This window comes from Melospiza melodia, unplaced genomic scaffold, assembly GCF_035770615.1.
Source record: "Melospiza melodia melodia isolate bMelMel2 unplaced genomic scaffold, bMelMel2.pri scaffold_37, whole genome shotgun sequence".
Lineage (NCBI taxonomy): Eukaryota > Metazoa > Chordata > Aves > Passeriformes > Passerellidae > Melospiza > Melospiza melodia.
In genome coordinates this window covers 1528506-1541218 of record NW_026948690.1, presented here as the reverse complement: position 1 = coordinate 1541218, position 12713 = coordinate 1528506, and the positions used below count along the sequence as shown (strand labels likewise).

The following is a 12713-nucleotide window of genomic DNA, read 5'->3' as shown; positions in this document are numbered from 1 at the left end:
CAAGTGAAAGGCCTGCCAGTGCCCCTGCACTCCCTGTACTCAGTGCCAGTACTCTTATCTCCTGCTGTTGTATTCTCGCTCTGTCTCTTGTATTTGTATTTGCTGTTCTCCACCTTGCCTCTCTAAATGTTTGCCTGGAGTCTGTCTTCACTGCATTCCTTGCCTGTGAAAGCAAAGGTGCTGGTGGAAGGATTTGAAATGATCAGCAAAGAAAAAAGACTCATTTCTCACAGTCCTCAGCTGAAAAAGATAGTAGTGCAGCCAAAATGCTCTTTGCTTCTGGAAAGTGACTGGTGTGATACATCCAAGCCTGTGCTGAGGCCAGCAAGAAAATCTTTGTCATGCAGCCTCCCACCCAAAAGTGATCCACTAAACACCAAAGGGAGGGACTTTTCCTTTCCAAACCCCTCCTTTGTCCTCTGCATGGAAAAAGCACGTCCACTGCAGCAGGAGTCATCCTGGCTGGTTGGCAGGGGACAGCCTACAACAGCAGGTGCTGTTGCTCTTTCAAAAGCTGACGTGCCTTTCCTCAGAAAGGTCCTGCTCTGCAAGTGTTGGAGCAGCAAGCTCTTCCTCTCAGTGGCCATTACTGTTCTGCCCTTACTCCCCATTCCCCTGGAGAGGGAATCTTTTAGGTTCTTTGTTTTCTTTCTTGTGGGATGAAATCACATCACTCATTTTTGACCTCCTCTTTCTGTTTTCTCTCTCAGTGCCTGCAAGGACTGCAATTTCTTCATTCAAACCACGTCATCCACCAAGATGTGAAGAGCAGCAACATCCTTCTCAGAACTGACGGCTCTGTCAAGCTGGGTCAGTATATTCTTGGTCAGGTGCAGCGTTCCAGGGATGTGGGTGTGGGGCTGCTTGGAGTGACTGCCAGCTCCCCAAAAATGGTGCTGGTGGCAGTGCAGGGACCCCTGCTGCGAGCTGAGGGCACAGTTGCAATGTGCACAGAGGTATAAGGAACCACAAGCAGTCAAGAGTGGCCTTGCTCTGTGTGTGTCCCTTCCAGACAGAGGGAGCTACAAGCTAAAGCTTCAGGGGAATAAAGTCCACTGCTGTGAGCAGCGTTAAGAAACCTGGGTTTTTTTGGAGGTGGCCAATTCCATATTCCCTTGGCTAAAGCTCCAAGGAAATCAAGCGTGGACAGTTCTCCAGGAGATCCAACAGCACATTGTTAGCCTGAGAGTGGGGAATTCAGTTGCTTGGTTTCCTAATTGGAGCTGGCTTTCACGGTTTGTTTTTTTCTCCACAGCTGACTTTGGCCTCTTTGCTCAGCTCAGCCCTGAGCAGGACAGACAGAGCTCCGTGGCCGGCGCTGCTGGGTGGCTGGCGCCTGAAGTGGTGACAGGTCAACCATGTGGCCCCAAAGTGGACATATGGTCTTTGGGAATCGTGGGCATCGAAATGGTGGAACGAGAAGTTCCTTCCTGGAATGCAACTCCTGTCTTGGTAAGGTGCAAATACTCACTGATCCCACTGTCTTTCTCACCTGTCCCGTGTTCTGTGTGCCATTGGACAAAATCCCATTGCCATCTGCTGGCACCACTTCCACCAAGGTCTCCTTCTAAAAATGCCCCTGCAACACATCAGCATCTGCTGTAGCTTTGGTTGTATCAGAAAGGGAAGTGGCAGTTCAGAAACCTAACCAGTTCAGAAACCTGCCATTTTGGCCTCCAGCCATGCCTGACATTTCTCACTTGTTTTTTGAACAATGTTGGAACTCTGTTTCTGAAGGACAAGAATTTTTCAGTGGACAGGGTAGACATGTGATAAACATCCTGAGCAATGGAGGTTAGACCTTCCCAGTTTCAATTTTATAGAAAACATAAGAAAAAAAGGAAAAAGAAAAGTAAACAAAAAAGAAAAAGATAAAAAACCTACTACCAAAGCAATGCCCAAGCAGTTCTGCTTGCTTTTTCATTTTTTAAACACAGCTCTTCTCTTCCATTCTGTAGCATCTTTTCCAAATCCTGTGGATCTTCAAAACTTTCAGGCTTTCAAGTCATCTGTACATCGTTCAGTCATGTGTGTGGGTGGCCTCGATAAGTTTAGGATGTTTTTTTCTCCGACTGCAGTTGCCAAACCCTTGGCTGTTTCTGGGTACTTTAACAAGTTGATGAGCTCGCAGGCAGGTGCCTGGGCTAGGATCCAACATGGGCAGTTGACACCGGTGCTGTGTTTCTTTACCACAGGAGCAGGGCCATCCCTGGCCTGCACAGTTCTAATGACAGGGAGGGCTCCAGCTCCCCACCATGGCCAGTGGCTGAGCTCAGCTGAGAGTCAGGATAAAACCCTCTTTGTCACCTCTGGTGATGTGGGAAAAGGACAGAAAGCCGCATCAATTATTTGTACACAAGGGAAGTGCATTGCCATTTCTGGCTTTGAAATTCTCCTTTGGCTTAAAGAGGATAATAGCAAAGTCTCTTTGGTCACCATCTATTTCAGTGCCAAGAGCACAGAGTTATCATGACAGTGGTGGGCATTTTTATGGAGACTCCAAGGCCTCTTGCCATTGTTATTTTTGTCTATTTGAGATGGATTCTGCAAGTTGAGGTTTGAATAGTTCCAAGTTGGTGTCTTATGTTTCTAAATACCATCTTGCAAAAGCAGAATGAGCTCTCTCCCCCTGACTTGTCAGCGTGTTAGAGCTTGGTTCCACATGAACCACACTGGATAATGATCAGCCAATGTCTTGCCAATCTACACTGTAATTCCTTGGCCTGAGGAGTATCAGAAAGCCCTGCTGAGCTCCATGGACACTGTCAGCTGCATGGAAGTGAGCATCCTTGGCCTTGCTAACTGGAGCTCAGCTTAGGTTAGATGCTCTTACGCAGGAGAAAGGCTGGAATCCTCAGGGGTTTCCAGAGGCCTGCGTGCCCAGAGGGACTGAGTTCTGGGGAGCAGCTGGATGTTTCTGCACATCATGGAAGGGGATTGCCAGACAGCTCAAGCCTCACCACAGGCAAACACTCCCCAGCTCTTCTCAGGCAACATTTGCTTTGGGTTTCAAGTTGTTCCCACTTGTCTGTCTGTGAAGATGTGCCTAAAACCACAAGGCAAGCCTCTCAGAACTGGTGTTACATTTCCAGAAATGAAGAAAAGAAGCCCAAACACAAGAAAGTTGCTAAGGCACTGGTTTTTAGAGAGGAACTTAACCCCCTGTGCAGTTTCTTCTCACTGGGAAACATGCCTGAAACCTGGGCATGAGGGTGTAAAGGCCAAAGAGGCTCTTCTGCTTCTTGTGCAGTGCTGCTGAAACACTCAGTGACCGTGTTTCTCTCCTAGCCCAAAGCAACATTCTCCACATCACCAAGGCAGAGCCTGGTGATGTGGAGAGCCTGCCAAAACCTCCCATTTGTTTCCTGGCACTTTCTGGCATGGGCCTACCATTCATGCATTGAATTGTGTGGCCAAATGAGTCGAGGGTGACCGTAGGGATGGAACCTCTCATTCTGATTTGACCATGAAAAGTTTTTCTTTTCCATGTAAGGAAAGCAGGAATTTTAAGACTGCTGAGAGACAGAGCTGCAGGTGGCTCCTGTGTGTCCAAGCAGGCATTTTCATCCCAGTACATTTGTGCATGCTTCTTAATGTGTCTGTGTTGAAGTTGGGATTCCAAATGTTTGTCTCCTTACCTGAGGAATGCCTGGTGGATTTCCTTTCTTTCCTTCCAATTCCCATTGTTTTCAAGAACAAAGCAAAAAACTTGATTGGTTTTGTTTTATGGCAGCTGTTCTTAAGAGACAAGAAGCACTGCAGAGATACTTTTCATATCCTAACCCTTGGATACAGTAGAGTTAGTATAGCAAAGTCCTTCTTCCAAAAAGCCTCTCAAGCTGGTATGAATCCTCAGGGAAGGAAATGTGCTTGTGCTGATGTAGTTCCCACTAACCAGGTCAGTCAATGAAATCAGCTGCCAAGGCAAGATCTGTGGGATGTTGGAGAGGCTGTGGTGCATCGGGGTTTGGGGTTTTGGTTGGTAAAGGAAAGTCATCTCTGGGTCTCTGCCAGGGCAGAAACTGCCACTGCAGAGTGGAGCTTAATCAGTGGGATCTGGGAGAGCAGTGACAGATGGGAAAGAAGCAGGTGGAGCCTGGTGTCTCCTTTTTCCCCAGCCTCAACTCCTGATAGCCACAGGAGGAAGACAAAAGCTGCAGCAGCCCAACCTATTTTCATCCTGCCTGTGTGACTTCCTGAGCTGCTGCCTGCAGAGAGACGAGGCGCGGCGCTGGTCTGCCAAGGAGCTCCTGCAGGTAAAATGTGAAGGGGCTGCAGGTGAAACAGGCTCTGAGGGATGGGCTCCTCCTCCACTCAAGCCCAAGGCATCAGATGAGCCCCCTTCCTCCTCACCTCCACTCTTGGTACTCTTCAAATGAAAACAGTGCGGAATCCTAGACTGGGCTGGGTGGCAGGGTCCTGTAAAGGTCCTGTGGTGCAAGTGTCCTGCAATGAGCAGGGACATCTTTAAAGAGATCAGGTTGCTCAGAGCCCTTTTCCACCGGAGCCAGAATGGTTGGAGGGATGGGGCACCTACAAGCTCTTGGGGCAAGCTGTGCCAGGGTCACACCATGCTCCAAGAAAACAAGTTCTTCCTTAGACCTACTCTGATTAGATGCCCTTTGTGTTTAAAAATATTTGTCCATATCCTATTGTAACTGACCCTGTTAAAAAAGATGTCCCCCACTTTCTTCAAAACCACTCTGAAATCTTGGAAAGTGGCAATAAAGTCTCCCTGGGGTCTGTTCTTCACAAAACTGAATAACTCCAGCTCGCTCTGCATTTCCTGAGAGGAGAGGTGCTCTGTCCTCTGGCTGTTTCTGTTGCCCTCTTTTGTAATTTGGTGGAGTGCTCAGTTTTATCTAATGGCAAAAGAATTGAAGTAGAGCAATGCAGGGTACAGAGACATGAAATGGTGGTGGAGGAACCCAAGGAAGCCAGTCCCAGCCTAGGGGTCAGAGATTTGGCTGTGGGCAGGAGGGGCTGTGGGGGGCTCACTGTGAGCTTCTGAGGGGCCCTGGTTGGTGCCCCCCAGCCCACCCTCAGAGGTTTCTGCCATGCAAACAGGGACAGCTGGGAGGGACTTGTCCCAGCCCCATCTGCTGCCTGGCACGCTCAAGCAGACGGGAACTGTGCCAGGGTTACTGCCAGGTTGTGTGGCAGAGAGGGAACTGCAGGGCCCAGTGCCACTGGGCTGGCCCTGCTGGGAAGGAAGGAGCCATCCAGCACACGAGGGGTAGGGCATGGAAAGGTAGACACTGCTTTCTGTCCCTGTGGCAATCAGCACAGTGCCTGTCTTTCAAAGGCAGGGACCCATGTGAGTCATTGGAGTTTCCTGAAAGGAAAATAACCCAGGGACAGAAAGCACCATTTCTAGGGCACTGGCAGGGCAAAAATCCCAACAAGATAAAGAAACCTGAATAAATGGATGAGTGGGATTCTTGGCCAGGTTTGCCTGTGATGGCAGGGTCCTGCACATGACTGCTGGGTAGCAGATGGTCCCACTGCTCCTCTTTCTGGGTCTTTTTAGGACCCAGAGTAATCCCAACTGAGCCTGTAAAGCATTGAGCTTGGAAAGTAATGGTTCACTGTTCACTGTTCTTTGTCTTTTTGTTGTTTGGTTTTTTGTTTGCTTTGGGTTTATTTGTTTTGTTTTGGTTTTTGGTTTTTTGTTTGCGTTTTGTTTTCTTTTTTGTTTTTGTATTCTTTTTTTGTTTTTTGGGGTTTTTTTGTGAACAGCATCCATTTGTAACATCAGCTGAGACTGCATCCACCCTGGCACCACTCATCATCTCAGTGAAGAGGAGGATGGAGAAGCAAACGGTGATATAATCATATCAGGACCATTTTCTCCATAGCCATCTTAGAGTAGGATTGTAGAGTAGGACAGTACAGTAGGATTTAGAGTAGGATTTAGAGTAGGACTATGTGGAGAAAAGACAAAAGACTCTGCACAATTTAATGTGAATCAAGGTGAAGCCATTTATTGTTCTTCTAAATATAGTTTATAATTAGTTCCTATCCTATAGCTTTCTGTAGCCATGCATTGTTTGGTTGCATCTTTTTCTTAATCTAATTGGTAGATGCTGTAAGGATCATTTTATTTGGGTTGCTACCCCTTTGTCTGTCAGCAACTCTTCTGCTTCTTCTTTCCACTTGCAACATCACCTTTTTATCCACAGAGTTGAATGCAGCTTTACTAAAAACCTGACTTAGTCCTACAAGGTTAGTTAGTTTAGTTAGCTCCAGAAGGTTAGGCTGGTTCATTTAGTGCCTGTCCATTTTTCTGTAAATACCACCCTACAGGATTATAGAGTAGGATTGTAAATAAATAAAGTTTCTGAAACTTTAACTCATCTGGAAGAATCCTTTCTTTCTCACCCTGTGAACAAGCTGAACATTTCCTTCTGAGTTGTCAGCTGTCTCTTAAAGGTGCAATGGCTTCTTTGGTGTTGTGAAAAGTACATATTACAGGACAGGCTCTTCACAGATATTAAAATTTATATATATATATATATATATATAAATTAATATACTATATGTGTTATGGTGTCTTAGTTAGTAGTACCGTAATTTTTAAGTAGTGTGGTATGTTGCGGTGTGATGTCATGGTTTGCCTCAGATACCCCAGGTTCCTCCCTGATAATTCCCTGCCAGGTGTGTCAATCATCCCTCCTTTCCACACCCTGACCCCTGCTGAGCGCTGTCTGTCAATCTTGGCATTCCAGAAGGGCGTCCAGTGATTGGCAGAATTCAAAAGATGCCCTCCCCTCCTGGAAGGACATTGGGCCATCCAGGTGTCCTCTGTCCCTTGTCACTTCCCCGCCCCGTACCTGGTTGGTGCTCCCCGTGTTCCTTCCCTGCCCCTCTGCCCCGGGTAAAAGGGCGAGCAAACCATGCGGTTGGGAGCTCTCCTGGAGCCCTTGCTGGATTCAGAGGCCTGTGGGGCAGGAATAAAGCTCTGGATAGAAACCCTCCATCAGAACCGACTCCTTTCCTTCACCTCGCCTTAAAGCTTCTCCACCAAAGGTAAACCTGAACTCCTGCATGCCTGGACTCGCCTCCAAGCACCCAGCTGCAGCACCCAGCTAGCCAAAAGTGTCTCTGGGATAAAATTCCACAGCTGCCACTATTTGGTCAGGCAGCAAGGGCCAGACAAGCTCATGTAGGTCCCGTCCAGCTATATTGGTAATTATTTCAGTGGTAAATATAGTTTTAGGTTATAACATTATGTAAAACAGGAGCTATGTGATGTAAGATACTTTTTTAACTAGCTCAAGAAAGGGATGGGGTAATCAAGAAATTCTTTGCCCAGAGATGACAGCAACAGGACACCAAGAGCCCCAAGGGAAGAATTTTTGTGTCCTTATTGGAAAAGGCCAACTTTCTTCCACCTCCTTCCCAGCTTTGAGGAGCCAACAGGATCAAGGGGGAGAACTTGACAATAGGCAGAGAACACCCTTTGTTTGAAAAGAATTTATGCATCATGTATGAGATACATGAATATGCAACAGGCTATTGCTTTAAAGGGCTAATCCTTTGCTAGCCTGTGTGCTTTCAGGGCATAATTGCCCAGGAGGCACCAGGACTGTCCATATGTCTTTGTTTTTATTGTCCTTTACTGTTCTGACTCTGATTGTCCAAATTCTTATTATTCTAACTTCGATTACTATCTTAATAACAATTTTATTGCTACTAAACGGTTCAAATTTAAAAAGAAGGGATTGTTGTTTTTCTCAATTTGCTTTGAAAGTTGGGAAGACTCTTCATTCATCATCTCCAGAGCACACTGCCTTTGGCCAGCACACTGGCCCGTTTTGGTACATCTGTGACACTTCTAGTTGAGGCAGAAAGGGCAATGGCATTTGAAGGCAAAACCAAAGGAAGAATGGAGCAGCCCAAACATCTTGCACAGATGCAGGCCTTCAGCTGTGACTGGAGAGCATTGGGGTTCCTGCCACTTGGATTTGTATCCCTAGGAGCAATGTCTTTGGCTGGAGGAGAGCCTTGCTCAAGTCAGAAAGCAGAAAGGTCAGAGAGGGTGCTCGGGAAGGTCTCCTGTGGCGCAGAGCTGTCAGCGCCTGTGAGGTGAGAGCGGGCCCGGCCTTGCCCAGGCTGGAGCCCCAGCAGAGCCTCGGCAGAGGCCAGAGCAGCCTGAGCCCTGGCAGAGGCAGGCTGGAAGGAGGCCCTTGGAGCTGCAAGAGGCAGCAGCCGGGCCCTGGGTGCCTCTTGCTGGGAGCAGGTGAATCCTCCGCTCTCAGAGCCCAGGTGGCAGCTGGCTGCTGCCGAGGGGAAGCGCAGCCATGCTGGGCACAGCCCGGCCTGGAGGCCATGGCCGTCTGGAGTGTGCCCAGGAGCAGGGAAAGGCCAAGGGCAGCCGCGGGCCGCTGGGCTGGCTGAGGATTCCTCCTCTTCTGCTGGCTGCCCTGCAACTCCTGGCAAAGGCCAGCAGTGTGTGCAGCACTCTGGGCACCGGGACAGGGAGCCGGGCTGCTCGGCAGGCTGGAGCACAGGGCAGCTCCTTCAGGCCCGGCACTTGTGCCAGGGGAAGCGTGGCCAGTGTGAGGCAGGGACAGCTTGGCAGAGCACATCTGCAGCAGCCAGCACCTCACGCAGCTCTGGGAGGAAGCGCCTGCAATCCTGCAGTTCTGCACTGAGCCAGAGCAAAGGTGTGAGATGCAGAGTGTTTGGCAGAAATATTCAGGCCAACCAGGCCAGCCTGCTTGGTGCTCTGTGGCGCACAGCAAGCACTGTGCAATGCAGCTCTGAGCTGCTGGGAGAGAGGCAGTCGGGGATGTGCCTGAGATGAGCCAAGGGGTTAGCTGAAAATGGAATTAGGATAATTGAAAACTGCAGATGGGTCGAGGGGCTAGATGGGAATAGAATTGGGATAGTAGAAGATTGCATATTTTAGTTAAGATTTTAAAATGAGGTAAGAAACTAAGTTAGTAATACAGCTAGAAGAAATCACATACCTTAGTTAAAGAGTAGCCAATATATTAGGAACATAAAGCTAGGAGTGACAGGGATAGAGGAAGCAATTGTGAAGAAGCAGAGACCATAGAAATACCTTGCCTTAAGAATAATTGAACAGTTAGGAGAGGCTTGGACCATGAGCAGCAGGTCCAAAGGTCTCGCCAGCTGGCCATGGGAGAAGAGTTCACCATGAGCAAGAAGGCTTTCTTCCTCCCATACATTTCAAAATTCCTCATTTCAAAATCCCACCGACCCAGTTAAGGGAGTACAATTGTGCAGCTGTAATAGATATTCAGCTGATAAAAATGCGAAGCAGACAGGTAAGAATTATGTATTATGGGTCCTTAGAAACCCAAAGTAAAACCTTTTCTGTAGAAATAGAGAGCAGGAGTCTGCAACTCCTTGCACGTGTCTTTGGAAACTAGTTCACATGTGTCCAGGGCTCCAATAAATACCCTTCTTTTCTAATATAATTAGTTGAAGAGTTGTTTGTCCGTGCTTCAAGGGTTATGGTAGAGTAGTGAACTGATTTGGAAGGGAGCAGAAGAGTTTCAGCAGGCAATTTTTGGAAGAGATGGAAGGCTCTTGTGACTGAAGGGAAAGCTATTTGGAATGGAGTAATGATCCCAAAGTCCATACAATTGTATCTTTCTGTCTGAATTTAAAACAGAATGCTTATAGATAGCTTCATGCAATTTGTCTAAAAAATTATCAAAGTCTTCATTCTTCTTTGGTGAATTTGTGTAAAAGACATAGTGTGTAACCCATCTGGAAGTGCAAGGATAGCATTATATGCTAGTTGTTGGCTCATCTGCAAGACTTGATCAATGCTCTTAGCCTGGGCAGTGGCAGTAGCCCAGGGCCCTTTGCCAAGTAACTGTTGTGCTGTTAAACCATACAGAGGATCACCCTGCACTCTAGGTCTTGCTGCTTCTTGAGCACACTTTTCCTCCCAGCTTTTATGACACATCACTGCTGTTGGGGTGGCATTCTAAGTCTTATTAGGGTATGCACATCAGCTGGAATTAATGTGTTAGATGGAAAAATATACTGCAGAAGTGACTGTGCAAGTTGGGATTTTCAACTAAATTGTGAAATTGCAGCTCTTAACTTTTCTAAAATCTTCCAATCGAAAGGTTTTCAAACTCTACTTGCAGCATTAGTTACTACAGGAAAAGCTTCTACATCATTTGAGAGAAAAGTCCCTTCTACAATAGCTTCTGGAATAACTTTTTTCTACTTTATTTTCTGAGCTGCTTCTATTTCAGGGTCACGTTCCAACTCTAATTCCACATTCTTTACAGTGTGAGAGGGAGGATTTTGTTTAACTGTCTCGAATGCTGGCTCAGAGACAGAATGGAGGAGTTTTTGCAAGAGAGTGGCCATATTCAGCCAATGCCCAATCCAGCCTGCTTGTAATAATGGACAATGAATATGTTCACAAAGAATGAATTATGGACATATTCAGAAATGAGCTCGGTATATCCTTGAAAAAGATACATGAAGAAGAGTCATCAGGACTCAGCAAGTTTGTCAGCAAGTTTGGGAAAGTGAGCCATCGGTGGGCCAGAATACTCCAGCAAGATGTGTAAAAAATTAGGTGATCCAATCAGCATTCTATTTTAGATGTGTGAACAGCTAGGATTAACCAATCATGTATTAGCTAGAGACACGTGGACAGTAAAGATTTATTATAAATAGAGTCTTTTTAGGAATAATAAATTTAGCTTCACTGGATCATATTGGTTATGTTGTGATGTCCCTGAACCTCCGCACCATGCACTTAAGGGTGTGTTGGTGTTGCCCATGAAATGTACACATCTGGGGAAGTGCCCCTGGCAGAGAGGGGCTGGATTGCCAAGGGAACTGCTTCCCCAGGAGCCCCCAGTGAGACAGGTGCAAGTGTCTCCATTTGACTCCCTGTGTTTCCTTCAGTCCTTGAGGCCCCTTGCACTTGGCAGAGGGGCATGAAAAGGGAGAAGGCTGTGAAGAAATACCAATTATGTTCTCTTGATGCAGAGTGTGATTTTATACACTCTCTCCTATGGTGCAGATGCTCTTCATTTCTACTGTGTTGATTATTCTTATCAATACATATTTTAATTTGCTCTGGCATTCTTCCCCTAGAAAAGCTTTCCTTGTGTATTTGATTCATGTCTGCAAATGTTGATACGTAACTTTAGGTACCTGAATTTAGCCCATTTCTCCTCTCGCTTTAATTTCAGAAAATGTCAGAATTACAGATGTACGCACTAAAGTATCCAAGATTTCTGTGCAACAGAAAGATGAGTAAGCAGTAGTACAATTCAATCTACATTACCTTTAGCAGTTACCAAAGCCAGTAGGTATTTAGAAAAGTGTGCCTTCTTTCAGCAATATTACAAATAGATTGTTATATAAAAATTATAATATTATAATACTGGCTTTACAGAAATATTAAATGGATTCTATATGTGTGATGTTAAAGTTGTGATCTTTATAACTTTGTTATAAAGATATAGTTTTTATTTCTGTTATTAATTAAGCTTAGAGAGCTCCCAAGGCCTTGAACATACTTGAGACTGATTTTGTAATAAACTTTTAAAACTCTGTTTGGAAAGCAGAAGGTAGGAACATCAGTCATCTGTTGTGTTTGACTTTATTGTTATTTGAGATTGTAGTAAATACTGAGCATGAGCTGGGATGCAGATTGTAATTGCTCATCTTTCCAAAGATAGATATGGATACTATTAACATGTGCCCTGTTTATTGTTCCTAACTGACTAATTTACTGCAGTAGTTTTATAGAGCATTTTTATTGTTGTAATGTCTAAATGTAGTGGGACAATATATATTTGACTTGGGGTACTTTGGCTTTTGTTTTTCAAATAATAAAACCACTCTCTTCAGCCTGGTGAAGAAGAAATCTGCTTCTGTCCTTGTGTACAGCTATGGGTTTGTTTACATAGCTTCTCCTTCCCTTTTCTGCCTAGGCTTTCTCACCTGCAGTTTTCAGTAGAAAAGCAACAAACCTTTGAAAGGCTAAACCTCAACATAACTGTGACCCTCAATCAATACTTCCTTCTTCCAATTTCTTAAGATCTCTTTGTCCTGGGCACTCAGTATGGCCTTTTTCCTCAAAGTTCTTTTGCTGTCTTGAATTCTTACAGCGTAAAAGGTAAGCCCTGATCTATTTTCAACTCCCTGCTCAGATGCAGACTGCTGGAAGGGAGCTAGGACTGGTACTGGAGACCTGGCAGCTTGTCCAGGAAGCAAAATTTTTGAAATAATGGTAATATGGAGAAGCATGCAAGTCCGGGTGGTGAACTCAAATATGCAAGTACTTGCAGTTTCCTGACAGGACTTTACAGTTCAAGGGTATGGTCTCTTCTTATTTCTGTCCCTTAATGCTCAATCCTTGCCACATTTCTTCAACTTCTTTTGCATTGTCATCTTCTGTGTTTTCTTCCCCTCTTCTTCTCTCTGTGACTTTCTATGCAGGACAGATAACCTGTCATACAGTGTCAGCTTGCTCAGTGACCTGAGTAGTGATATGATGGTGTAGAAATTGTAGGTGCACAGTAGGCAAACGTGTCATGCTTCTGTGTGCCCTCTGCCGGCAGACCTGCTTCCCAAACCTTCAGTCAGACTTGGAAAAAAGGCTTGTCACCACTACTTTGTTGTGGTTTATGCATTGATGAAGAAACACTTCCATCTCAGCCCGCTCAAGCCACTGCAGAGCAGGAGTTGTTGCTTTG

General features: G+C 45.9%; 1 protein-coding gene across 1 annotated transcript in view; it reads left to right on the top strand.

Moving 5' to 3' along the window:
• Window positions 1-12137, top strand: part of LOC134434447 (olfactory receptor 14J1-like) — a gene marked incomplete at its 5' end in the record, with an annotated part of 92735 nt that extends 80598 nt beyond the window's left edge. Inside the window, one exon of the mRNA XM_063183103.1 lies at window positions 12126-12137. Coding sequence (XP_063039173.1) covers window positions 12126-12137 — 12 coding nt within the window. The remainder of the gene's footprint in view (window positions 1-12125) is intronic.
• Window positions 12138-12713: the final 576 nt, after the last annotated feature.